General features: G+C 32.6%; 1 protein-coding gene across 1 annotated transcript; it reads right to left on the bottom strand.

Moving 5' to 3' along the window:
- On the bottom strand, positions 1-11,047 carry LOC107457005 (tektin-2). Its single transcript, XM_043042158.3, has 6 exons — positions 10,967-11,047; positions 9,371-9,584; positions 8,258-8,500; positions 5,545-5,961; positions 4,867-5,123; positions 1-551 (listed from the first exon to the last, which is right to left on the bottom strand). Exons 2-6 carry the CDS (start codon positions 9,545-9,547, stop codon positions 242-244), a joined length of 1,404 nt encoding a protein of 467 aa, XP_042898092.2. The 5' UTR covers positions 9,548-9,584; positions 10,967-11,047; the 3' UTR covers positions 1-241.
- Positions 11,048-13,762: the final 2,715 nt, after the last annotated feature.

Raw genomic sequence — 13,762 nt, 5'->3', positions numbered from 1 at the left:
TGAAAAACAGTGTATTTATTAATTTCAATTTCATTGTGGGGAAAAAAAAAGATATTTGCAGTTTCTTATTTATAATTGCAAAATTCATATGAGACACCAAATTTGTTTCAATATTCTATGAATCATAGTAATTACATCAAGATAACGTTTATTATTCAATGCAAAAGTCTCAGTCATGAAAACCAACTAGAAATGTTTTAATCATCTTGGAAATATTATTAATAATTTCAAATAGGACTATTTAATCAACGAGACAGCATTCTACATCTGTTGGTTCGGTCATTACACATTGTTCGAGTTTCATATCACCGGGCATGCAACGGCAACTATCCATGATTCGCTGATTTGTACCCCGCTTTACCAAATCACCCAAGTAGCTAGAACTGGTTGTATTATGCGGGGCCATCCATGCAATGTCCATCTGATAAGGCGATTTGGCAGGTCTCTCATGTAAATCCAGTGTTGTCATTTCTATTGCTAGTGATCGTTCTTTCCGCTGCAAGTCATCTTCGATTTCATGCAAATGATGCTGCGTTCTGTTGAGCATGTTTCTATTAGAAAATAGAGGGGAAAAAAATCTTTTAAAAACACGATTTATTGTTTTAAAGCATTATTCATTAGTCTACTAAGAATCTAAACATTTTTGGTGTGATTGGCTTTAACAGTCATCATATCCATTCATCGAATAGTGAAATTTTGATTGTTAGTAAATAAAAAATAAATCAATCTATAAAATATACCTACAAAGTCAGACGTCTGTTTTCTGACAAAGTTTTAAAAGTTACTGTGATAATTACATAGAAAATTTGCTGAGATGCGTGATGTCATTCTGGCTTAACTTATCACTAAAATACACCGAAGAGCCATTACATTATGACCACCCTCCATCTATAACAATGGGCTCGCCCAGGTTTTCATGGGGCACATTAGGACCCATAATCCTCATAGAACAATCCCTGACGTCTGTAAGTTACTTGAACATAGTTGCAGACAGCAGACTAGGTTCACCCATTCATAGCAACAGTTTTTCCTGCGAGGGATGGTGTTTACCAACAGGATAATGCACCATGCCATAAGGGTCGAATCGTCATGGATTGGTTCGAGGAACATTCCAGTGACTTTCAAGTCATGTCTTGGCCTCCAAATTCACCTGACCTTAATCCAATAGAGCATTTGTGGTCCTGCTTGGAAAACCAAATTCGTGCTGCCACGCTACCCCCTCGCAATGTGAGGGAATTGCAGGACCAGTTGGTGAGCGCTTGGTACCAGATACCTCAGACTAACTCTCAGCACTTTGTGGAATCAATGCCACGGCGGGTGCTAGCAGTTTTGAGGGCTAAAGGTGGTCATAATGTAATGGCTCTTCGGTGTATTTTATTACATGTTCAGGGAATAGACAATAAAGATTTTGAAGCATTTACAATTTTTATTAAACAAAATTGTAGCCAAAACCTTTTTTCTTCCTTCATTAAAAGTTTTATATAGTATTTATATTGTTAGCATTATTAACATTATATGAAATCCATTTATAAAAGTCCCATAGAGGACTGATCGTAAAGAAACTGTTCCCAATAGAAAACCGAAGTCAAGCACCTCTGGCTGTGGTCATTAAGTGGGTCGGTGACCACTTAGATCAGCCAGCGTAGGGACCAAGGGTGCGCGGAATTGGTACTCGTTAGACAGTTCTACCGTAAAGTGCTCATCTTCGCATGATGGTCGTCGGGCTACCAAAGCACAGAGCTATCCCCTCTGCAGAAGATCAAAAATGCGATGGCATGTCGTCGGATCACCCTCGGGAATGTTTCTCAGACTGTCTGAGCTCATTGTGAAGCTCTAGTGCGACGTAAATAAAGTACATACCTACCATTTATAAAAATTACCCTTTTAATACTTAAACTTCTGTACTAGGTTTCTTGCACTTCAAGAAGAAGAGCACAGATACCCACACATGTGACCTATGACGCCAGCGCCAGCTGATCATTTATAAGCAAAATGGCGTGTTAAAGTTGAGCTAAGTTTCTTCACATAAGTTAGAATGTTAATTAACGTGAAGTTAACTAAATACAGTGCCGTATCACACATCGAATTTATTGAAATATAATTCCTTCTCTTTTACGTAACAGATTTATTATTTGTTTATGTATTTTATTGTAACCATGTTGTTGTAGTTGTAGTTCATTTACGTCGCACTAGAGCTGCGCAATGGGCTATTTGCGACGGTCTGGGAAACATCCCTGAGGATGATCCGAAGACATGCCATCACAATTTTGATCCTCTGCAGAGGGGATGGCACCCCCGCTTCGGTAGCCCGACGACCTGCACGCGAAGTCGAGCACTTTACGGTACAACAGTTTAACGAGGACCAATACCGCACACCCTCAGTCCCTACTCAGACTGATCCAAGTGGTCACCCACCAGCACACTGACCGAAGCCAATGATGCTTGATTTCGGTGATCTGCTGGGAACCGTGTCTTAACGATCAGTCCACTGCGGGACTTATTGTAACCATGATATACACTACCCTACAGTAATGGAAGAAACACTTTCAGTGTTTAACATTAAAAAAAAAAAATTCTCAAGAAATACTTAAAGGATTATTTTGTAACTTCAGAGCTGTTTACTTCTTGCGATTTCTCAAACTTAGCAATAAAATTTAAAGCTTTCAGAGGTTTGAGAGACCTGCAATAAATTACAAAAGAAAACAAGTATTTTTGAACACTGTGCCAGAAAATCAAGACAAAAACTTGTGTCGATTACTTTAGTTGTTATTTTTAATAAATGCATAAAATGTCCTTAACTTAGAGTAAATATTTATGAAAATATGGACATTTTTATAAAAAATTAATTTTTTTTAACTAACTAGCTAACTGCCTGGCATTACAGTCCATGTTGGACCATGGCTTCACTAACAATTTTCCTCCACAGTCGCCTGTCTCTAGCTCTTTGTTTCCAATTTCGGACTTTTAAGAGTCTTTTGGTCTTTTTCCACCTCGTCATACCATCTTTTGACCGGCCTTCCTCTTTTCCCTTGGCCCTGGCACTGCCCCTTGAATATCTTCTTATTCCCTCTGTTTTCCTCCATTCTCTGAAGGTGTCCTAGCCATTGAGTGCTCGACTTCGCGCGCAGGTCGTCGGGCTACCGAAGCAGGGGTGGCATCCCCTCCGCAGAGGATCAAAATTGTGATGGCATGTCTTCGGATCATCCTCCGGGATGTTTCCCAGACCGTCGCCAATAGCCCATTGTGCAGCTCTAGTGCGACGTAAATTAACAACATCAACAACAACCTAGCCATTGAATTCTCTTTGCGTTTACATAATTGATTATATCTGTTTCTTTAAATAGTTAATTTTTTTCACCTTGCGATTTTTCGTTATAACTTTATAGATATTCAATGGAATTAAACAAATATTTTGGAGCAATTTCAGATTAATTTCAAAAGTCTCGATTTAAAATGTTAAAAAAATCCGCGAAAAGTTTTTTTCATAATTTTGTGGTGAATTGTATTTGGCAACTAATAAAAAAAATTTATTTGAATACCTTAAATTAAAAAGTTTCAAGCAATTTTCAAGTTGTACTTTTCAAAAAAAAAAAAAAAAATGAAAACGATCAGGGGTTTATCCCAAGTTTCATTTTGTAGTATCATTACACAAAATTTTATAACAAATGATTATACTTTACAATAATCGTCCGAAAACTAAATTTTAATGGAATAGAGAACGAAAACATAATTTTATGGAGGCGTGTGTGGATCCCCCACAATGGCGGTCTCATTTTTAATTTCTCCTCTTACCATTTTGAGCTTTCTTTTAAAATGTACAAAAACTACTTGAAACTTTTTAAATTTTTAAGATATTCAAATAAAATTTTTATCATACCAAATATGCAAAAACTTTTTTATTAGCAAAATTTTTTTTAGCAAAATTATGAAAATTTTTTCTGTGCTTGCACTGTATAAAAAAAGTAGCTTAATAACTCATATGTTGAGCAGATTTAAACGAATGCTTTTAAAATTTTAAATTAACAAATTTGTAATTAATCTTGAATTTCTCCAAAAATTTTGTTAGATTGCATTGAATATTTATGAAGTTATAGCAAAAACGTAAGGAGAAAAAAGTAATATTTTAATAAAAAATATCCATATATCCATAAATATTTACTCTAGGTTTACAAAACTTCATGCTGTTATTAAAAATAACAGCGGAAGTAATTGATAAAAGATTTTTGCTTTATTTTTTGGCATTGTGTGTTCAAAAATGCTTGTTTTCTTTGCTAAGTATGAAAAATCACACATCTGAAGTTACAAAATAATCCTTTAAGCATTTTTTGGGAAATTTAAAAAAATTTCAAAGACTAAAAGTGTCTTTTCGATTATTGTAGGGTAGTGTATTTTTGTTTTGTGCACCTGGCAACTTCGATGCATAATTAGTTTATGTGCTGCATGGCTTCATGCCTGTCCTTGCGTTAAGTAAGAAATTTATAGTGAAGGAATAGAAATCTTTGTGAAAGAATATAAAATGTATAATTTAAGAGAATTGATGCTTGACGGGTTTAGCTGACTCGAAATGGAGTAGAAGGAACAGTTGCTAACAAAGACGAATGCCGCGTTTCAACAACCACAGGATCCAGATACCCACCCTACGTCACTTGCAGGTATTCCATTGGATATCTTAAAGTGACGTCAACTTTTGGTAGATCGTAGCTCCTGTGTATTCAGAAACTAATCAGGTTCGACACATACTGTGACGTCTCTTACAGGTATCCAATTAAATCTGATATAAATCACATGGTTAAGCATAATCACTTCACTTCTCGAGTTGCAAGCACCCAATTGGATAAAACTATTAATCAGGAACACTGTACTTACTTCACATCTCTTAATCTCTGAGCCAAATATTCTCTCGATTCTACTACGTGTCTGAGTTCCCCTTCGAGGCCAAATGTTGGTTGGTCCCTTACCAATTCTACTCCGGGCCTTGCTTTCCTATACTCCAGTCTCGTTTGAACTAGTTTCAGATTTCCTCTGGAAGTATTAATATCCTGCTCAATTGTTAGCATTTCTTTGTCTAACCTGTCGATTTCATCTTTTAAGTCTTTTCTCTGGGCAGCTAATTTATCACGTGCCTGATTGAAAGAAGATAGAATTTTATGATACAGAAGTTGATTGAATGTAAAAGAGCTTTTTTAAACTTCACAGCATACACTGATAAATTTTTATCACAATATAAATATATAAATGGAAAAATTAATCTTTGTAATCTTTGAAGACATTTAAGTGCTACGGTTACATAGTCTGTTTCTCAAATGTTTATTTATCTATGTTAATGTAATTAAAAAAAAAGCGTAACAGTAAATTGCTTCTATGTTTTCATTTTTAAAAAAAATTTTTTTTGGCTGGAATTTAAAACTATATTTAAAACTCCAGTGTCTAAGGCAAAATACGTATTTGTTTCAAACATCCTAAAAAAGGGGTGAAATTTAAACCTACCTTTAACTATAATTAAAATTAAAAGAAAACAACAACTTAGAGTTAGCATTCATTTACCTGCAAAGTTTCATGGCGACGTTTCCTTAAAGCGAATTGAGTATTCTCTCTTTGTTGGCGAATGTCTTCTTTGGACTTCCGAACCAAGTTCCACGAATCGTTAGTTGCCCGTGTTGCTTTAGCTACTGCGTCTTCAGCTTTTCTTCTTTTGTCAAGGCAATTTTGTAACCAAGTTTCCAAACTGACCGGGCATTGTCCAGCTGAGCAAGCATCGGCTGGCCATGGTTTGAAGCTAATAACATTTGTTGATGTAGGAGTTAAAGAGAGCTGGAAGCGATCAATTTTCATGGCTAATTCTTTATCATTGAGGTCTGCTTCCAACTGATCTCGTTGTTCTTTCAATTCGATTAGGTGGTCCCAGTCATGCTTTGCTACTTCACTCAGAGAGTTGTTTATATTCTGAATCAAATCTTTTTCCTGAAAGTACATTTAAAAATAATACCAATTTAATGTAAAAAATGTTAATTCGGGTGCTATTTTTCGAATTTTGTCCGATATTTAATTACGTTTTATTAAACGCAATGTTGTATCTAGTTTTGAGGGGCAAATTTTTAAATCGAAATTTTTATAGTTGTTCCTCTAAGTTAGATTACTCAAATTTCGAGTGAGACTTCCCCACTAAAAATATGTTCGAAAGAAGAATAATAATATAAGAATTTCGTCAGAAAAGTAACTTTTTTAAGAGTTTCTTCAGAAATCTTAGATAATTTGAAAATTTTACTTTTTGTTTAAAATATCTGCATTTTTTTTGTAGACATTTCATAGTCATTTTTGAAGACTTAACTTTCCTTAAAAATAACTGTAAACTTTTTGAACACGCTTCATAGTAATCTTGAAAGTTTTAAATTTCCCTTAAAATATCTGCGGAATTTTCTTAGGCAATAATCACATTGAATTATCAAAAGAAAGTGAAACTTGTCTTCTATAAATATTCTTCCGATTAAACAGGATTTAAATATTTGGAAAAACATGTGTTTTTCATTGGCATATATGCTAGCTTTCTCTTATTTGACTTCCCAGGTCGAAAATACAGATGTAATTAACATGAGTGAAAAGATTAAACTTACTATATTAGATGATAATGATACTGATGATATTAAAATGATACTATTTTCTGTGATAGTGAAAAATAAGCAAATTTTTTCTTACTTGGACACATAAAAGCATAACATAAAATTTCCATAAAAAATAGATATTTTAATGTACAATGCAATATATCTTTGATCCTAAATGTGTACGCACAAGTTCCTCGAGGGAAAAAAAAAGAGAAAATTTGTATGTGTGCTAATTATAAGGAAAATAAATACTCAAAGTAATTGCTTTAAGCCTATATCAAAAAATTTTAAAAATTCATTCTGAAGATATTCTGTAGAAGTCAAAATCTGAAGGCATTTGACCCGCTTTTTAAGCCTAATTTTACAGAAAATTCGAGGGTTCATTCTGAAGATTTTACATCTTAATTTGATTTAATAATTTAATTTCTTCTTAATTTAATTCGTTCTTAATTTAATTTTTTAATTTAATCTTAATAATTTTCTTAATTTTAAAACCAAGATATCTAATAATCTCATAGGTTATTAGAAATCTTAAGATTAAATTACAAAATTTTTTAATCTGAATAAGTCTGTGGTGAACATCTTATGAAGCCACATAGTTCAACGCTGCCGTGTACACATTTTACCCGAGAGAACTAATCTGTCACTTTCAAAGCTGGGTGAATGAGGGTATCGAATCCCTGCTTTGGCGCTACAATATTTTCTCAATTCCTTTAACACAGGAGTTTCCAGTGTCCTGCACTCCTTAATTGGGGACCCTGGACTATTAGAATATGAAACTTCCTTTCACGCATAGATGACAGCACCACTGAGCTGCTTGACGCAAAAAAGTCAAGTATTTCCACTCTTTAACGATAAATGACAGTCTTTAGAAAATGTTTTAAGAATTTCCTTGTAAATTTAGAGAATTCATTCTGAAGATTTTCTGTAGAAAAAAAATTGCAGATAGTGTGAAAAAAAGTAGAATTAAGAGTCAGTCAAATACCTTCTGATTTTCATCAGAATTTTTTTTTAAAGCAAATCTCCAGATTCATTTAAGTTTCGTTTGTGTCTGATGGTAACATAAATTTCAATTTTCTCAAACTCGCTGTGCTGAATTTATCGCAGAAATTTTGGCCACTTTTCAGCATAAATTCAGTGGCACAAAACTTAAATGAGGAAAATAATAAAAGAAGAAATATTTACAAAAACCAACTGTTTTTCGAAAAATAATTTTATTTTTATTTGAAAAAAACTTTTTTTTTCGACACCTAAACAGAAAACGTGTGGCGCCTCACTTATGCTACCTAAAACTCCTACAAGTTTTATGAAAATAATGTGCCCAACGTTTTTCCTTTTAGATATGCGATGAAAAGAAAATTGTTTTTTCGGTTCTGTTCACCTGAAAAAATTTATTTTTAAAAAACCTCGTTTTAAAGAGATATTTTTTAAATGATGCGAAGAGGAATGGTTATTAGTACAAATCTCAACAAAGTTATATGCAAATTTTTTATTATTTTTTAAATTTTTTTTTTACCGTTTAAATTGTAATTAGAAACTATTTGTTGTCGTGAAAACTATTTGATTTCGGAAATTCTTTTTGCAAATCCAATCTGAACGTTTAGATTTGTTTAACAATATAAGTACAAGTAATTGAAAACAGATAATGGAAATCTTACTTTTCTGAGCTCATAATAGACTTCATCTTCAACTAGATCAATGTCTCTGCGACGATCCCTCAAACTAATGGCTTCTTTTGTTGTTTCCAAAAGTGGTAAACTCTCACCCATACTCTTTTCAACCTCTTGTTTGGCTTCAGCTAGTTGATCCACAGCATCCTGTACTTCTTTTAAACTCCGGTCCAAATTATGAAACCACTGTTCTACTTCATTGATTCGGTCAGCTAATTTGTTATTTGTGTCCTAAATATGTTTTTGTTTTTTTATCATGTTTTTTTATCATGGATACAGGAACAATATACCTTTACAAAACCTTTGTGATTTACTATTCATCAGAGAATTTAGTAAAAGTGAATTTTTAAGGTTGTACTCAATTTTAAAGGTTTTTAAGGTACGGTAAAATAGAATCTCAGCTTTATGTTAATTAACTGTTATTCTAAAAATGTTCATGTTCATAAACACTTTTGAGATTATTATTCGAATAAAAAGTAGGAAAAGAAAAATAATATGAAAATTTAATGCTATTCAAAAAGAAAGTAAGATACGAAAATAAACTAATTGATACTGTTGAAAATTTCTTTTCGTCAGCTGAAAACGGCTTGCTCAATAATTTTTAACCAATGATTACTGATGTCAATGACAATTTGAGGGTAATTTAAAGCATCAAAATCAGTTTGGTTGTTGAATGAAACTGAAAGAAGATGGAGAAGGATTACTAGAAATCGCATTACAGTTTTAACTAAACAATCAAACTTGTTATAACCTTTTTATCCCATCCTCACCATATTTGGCTTGGCTAATGATTTATCAGGTATTGAGAACGTTTCTTCTTTGCTTTATTAATTTTGGAACCTTAATGTGCTCATTATTTACTTCCTCTTCGACGAAAATTGTCAAAATTTATATTCTAGACTGTGATTACAAAACAGGATAGATAAGGATATATAACAAGATATATAACAGGAGTTTAGTGCTCAATTTGATTCATTCTATAATGATATCGCTACTTTAACAACTCCCTCATAAAAGTGCCTAAAAATAATGTAATAAATATTTTGTCTGAAATATTTAGAAGGTCATAAAAAATCAATTTAATAAAGTCCAAAGATTTACCCTAAGTTTCCACGCCATGGTATTGTTGACCGAGTTTCTGCATTGCGCAGCTTCTTGGCGCACATTGTTTCCAGTAATCGCTACGTTCCTAGTGACAGTATCTAGATTTTTGTTGTAAGAATGCCAGTCACCCGGCGTGAAATGAGGAGAGGGTTTCTCTTGAAAATGACTGTACATAATTTATTGCACGACGTGTGTTCTGGAGTAAAAAAACCTGAAAGGAATAATCTTAAAAGTATTTACCTCATTTGTGCAAAATAAATCAAAAGTATCCAATACAGTAAAAAAAAAAAAAAAAGAAAGAAATTTTTTTAAAAGTCCACTTTCCAGAGTGTTAATACATTCATTAGCGCTTGCTCAGTAACATTTGAGTCCAGAAGTGGGGTAGACTATATTTGAGGGTGCCCCTTGATTCCCGCCAAGTTGTGGTAGCTGTTGATAGCCAAGCTGGACGATGTTGAAGCCTAATCGTGATTCTGATTGGTTTAGATTTTAGCGTTATTTTTAAATGTTCAATGGTATATATATGTAATTTTAGAGGTCCGTTAGTTCTAAGTTGGATACCGGCTGGTGAGGTTACTTTTGCTTCTGGTCAATAAGATTGAAGGCATGTGGGTAGTCATAAAAAGGGACTTTAGAAAGAAATGTCACCGCCATTCCGGTACTACAGACTCCATTTTCGATTCGTATTTCGACGAATTTATGTGGCTATGGCGGTACACAGATTCTATTCATGATAAATTTAGACAGTATCTAACTGCTATTAAAGAATTCTGTGCACCTAAATCTGAGGATATTCACGCTTAATGAAGAAGTGAGTTTTATTTTTCCTTTTCTTTCTGCGCTTACTCCATTAATTTTTGTTTCGTTTCAAAATGCATTTTATTGGTTTTATTAATTTTGCTTATATTGGGCTCATTGCAAGTTTATAGGGTTTTAGTCGATGTTTTGTTGAAATTTTCGTATGTTTTATTGAAATATCATTATGTTTTCACCGCCATTCTTGTTACAATGGTGTTCCGAGCAAACAGGAATGGCGCTAAACATAAGTCGCCAATTTTGCCAAGGGGCACCTTCAAGTATATTTTTACCCAGAAGTGTTTCTATTTCTTCATCACTTAAAAATATGACCACATACTTGGATTACTTGATACTGGTATACACTGAGGTGACAAAAGTTATGGAATACCTCTTAATATCGTGTAGGAACTCCTTTCACTCTACGAAGTACAGAAACTGGTGTGGCATGGACTCCTGATTTTTGAAAAAATTTGGGGCCTTGTTATACGGTATATACTGTGCATTTTTTAGTGCATTATTGTCTAAAAGTTAAAATTTGATTTTAGATGGCATTCTTCAAGCCTAGATTTTTGCATTTTTGTAGATAAATTTATAATAAATATAAAGAATTAAATATGCAATAAGCTATTTCGCCTGTTGATATTGAACAACATTAATAAAAGATAGTTAAAAATAAAATTTCTCAGTGTAATTACCCTAACGAAATCATTATAAATAACATTTAGTTTATTACAAGTTTAGTTAATAGTATGTAATATTAGTTAACAGTTAGTTAATGATTATAAATAATTTTACCTCGTATAGAAAAAAGGAAAACGGTGTTTGATGCAATCAAAGATTTTCAAACATTAAGACATGAATAATAATTTTTGCTATTTAAATTAACTTTATTGCATGCGTGAACCCCTCACTACTTTTTTTCTGTTTAATTCCTAAGCTAACCCGCAATGTTTTGGTTCAATTTAACATATTACTCCAAAAATGCGAATAGACTAACTATGAGTTAAAAATAGAAAACACACTTCGTTTTTTGAAGTTATATTTCTTATGCGACTTCCAACAAGGTTGCGTTAAACGTTTAACGCTACATTTTTATTGGCCGGGAAATCACGTGGTAGGATCCAGTTTTCCCTCATTCATTTCCATATTGTTTTGGTTCTCACTAGCATAAAAATAATAAAAGTATTGTTTTTCTATTAATATTTTTTTAGTTTGTTTTGATACACATATAATTTAATAGGATAGTATTTTTTATTTTCAAATTTAGTGGATAACAATTGTAAAAAATGAGTGAAAACAATCCCACGGACAATGCGACGGATTTAAGGTTATGTCAAGGTACGTCTCTTGTGAATATCAATTGATTGTTTCTCTTCTGAAATTACATTATGACGCATTCACATACATTATTAATACAAATACATTATTAATAGTGATGGGCAATAACAGGTATTTTCAAATAACAGGTTCCAGCTGTTACCATACAAAATAATACCTGTTCCAAATACCTGTTCCAAAATAACAGGTCCAAGGAAAAAAAATTCAACTTTTTTTACATTTGAAAGATAATTTATTTGTTGTTGCTGTAGTTAATTTACGTTGCACTAGAGCTGCACAATGGGCTATTGGCGACGGTCTGAGAAACATCCCTGAAAATGATCCGAAGACAAGCCATTACAATTTTGATCCTCTGCAGAGGGGGTGGCACCCCTGCTTGGGTAGCCCAACGACCTGCACGCGAAGTCGAGCGCTTTACAGTAGATCAGTTTAATAAGGACCAATACCGCACACTCTCGGTCCCTACGCACACTGATCCAACTGGTCACCCACCCCCACACTGACCGCAGCCAGAAATACAGTTTAGAATGGCAAGTATTTTTGTAGCAGATACATATTTTTCTGTTAATTTGACAAAATTAGGAAATACATATTTTTCTTTCTCAGAGTAAGAAAATATTGCGAAGTTTTTTCCAGTTATTTTTTAAACAAAACAAAAGCAGTTACACATTAATTTCTCTCTTATTCTCTATTGTTTAGGCTCGGTGAAAAAATTATATTTCGTCCTTTTTTATGTATATATATTTTTTTCTTTTTGTGATTATACTTTAGATCAGGTAGTTTAAATTGGTTGAAAACACTTGAAAAGCATTTTCGTTAGTGTAATCAAATATAATGAATAATAATAGATACAATAATTTTTGTTACAAAATATAGTTCTTTTTAATGCATCTTTAGGAGAAATGAGTGAAGCAGAAAAAAATTCTTTCACAAAATTTGCCTCTTTCTAACAAGCATAAAATAATTTAGAAACAGATTTATTACTTGTTTCTAAATAAAAAAGATATAGGAGTTCCCTATTACATTCTGTTTGACGATATACCAGAATCTTTTCATTTCTACGAGAGGAAAAGAAATGGAACTTCATCAATATTGAGATAAATTAGAAATTTAAAAAAAAAAAATTAATCTCTGAATTTAAAATACAACATAGTGTATTATTATTTTTAAATAAAAACAATTTAGGAACAGCACATTATATTCTGTATATTTGACAAAATAACCAGCATTTTTTCATGTTATATAAAGAAAAGAAATAGGGCTTAGTTGTCTTCTAGAATTTTAAGTTGACAAAAATGAAATTAAATATAACCTAATGCCTAAAAATAATCTAACTGCATGCATTGCAACCTCGTCACAATTTTTTAAATAGTTCGAATTCATTTGACAGTTTTAGCCTAAAAAAGTATTTATACTAAAATGTAAGCTTTACCAATTTGCACCAGATGAAACATTTAGCAAATTAAATATAAATAGAGCATAATCCCAGACTTTTAAACATTTTTTTAAAGTAAATATTCAAAATAAACATCAGTATACGAATTTAGCATAATTTTTAAAGAAACCAGTCTTTTTTTTTTTTTAACAATTCTTAACTTTTCTTGGATTATTTCAACAATATTTTTCTTTCAAAACAATTAGCACATTAATATCAAAATATCACATACTATGTAGCCTTAATGATAATTTTAATGTCAAAGAAAAATTCAAAACAAGAAAAAGAAGAGAAAAAAAAGAAATTCGCCAAATTAACTGCAATGGATTTTTCTCTTTACTGCAGAATATCATCATTTAAAAATATATTATTTATTTTCTTCAAAAATTCAAAGTAAAAAAAATTTTTAAGCAACAAAATAACAGGCAATGCCAGAGGGACATCTATTTCTATGCGAGTGGACAAAATTCAACGCAAAAATCACTCTTCACAGAGAACATTGATTGAATTATTACGACAAATAACTACGAGGGAAATAAAGGACACGCCAGAGAGTCAATTCGTAACCTCGAAGGTCACGGTCGATCTCGACCTCGAAAAGGAACCCGCCGATAGCGCGAAAGCCAGGGAGGTGGTCCGAAAGTCAGGGGACCAATGGTGCAAAGCAGTGTTTCCCAAAGTTTGGTACGCGTACCGCCAGGGGTACGAGAACAGTTTAGCGGGGGTACGCGTTCTTATGCGAAATATCTTGCAACTAACGAAAATTTCAAAAAATTTTATTTAAAAACAAAGCTAGCCATGAAAATATACGATTACGT

Source organism: Parasteatoda tepidariorum, chromosome 1 (assembly GCF_982258835.1).
Source record: "Parasteatoda tepidariorum strain Cologne lab strain chromosome 1, Ptep-v5.0, whole genome shotgun sequence".
Taxonomy (NCBI): domain Eukaryota; kingdom Metazoa; phylum Arthropoda; class Arachnida; order Araneae; family Theridiidae; genus Parasteatoda; species Parasteatoda tepidariorum.
Note: the sequence above shows the minus strand (reverse complement) of the source record. Positions and strands in the feature narration are given on the sequence as shown.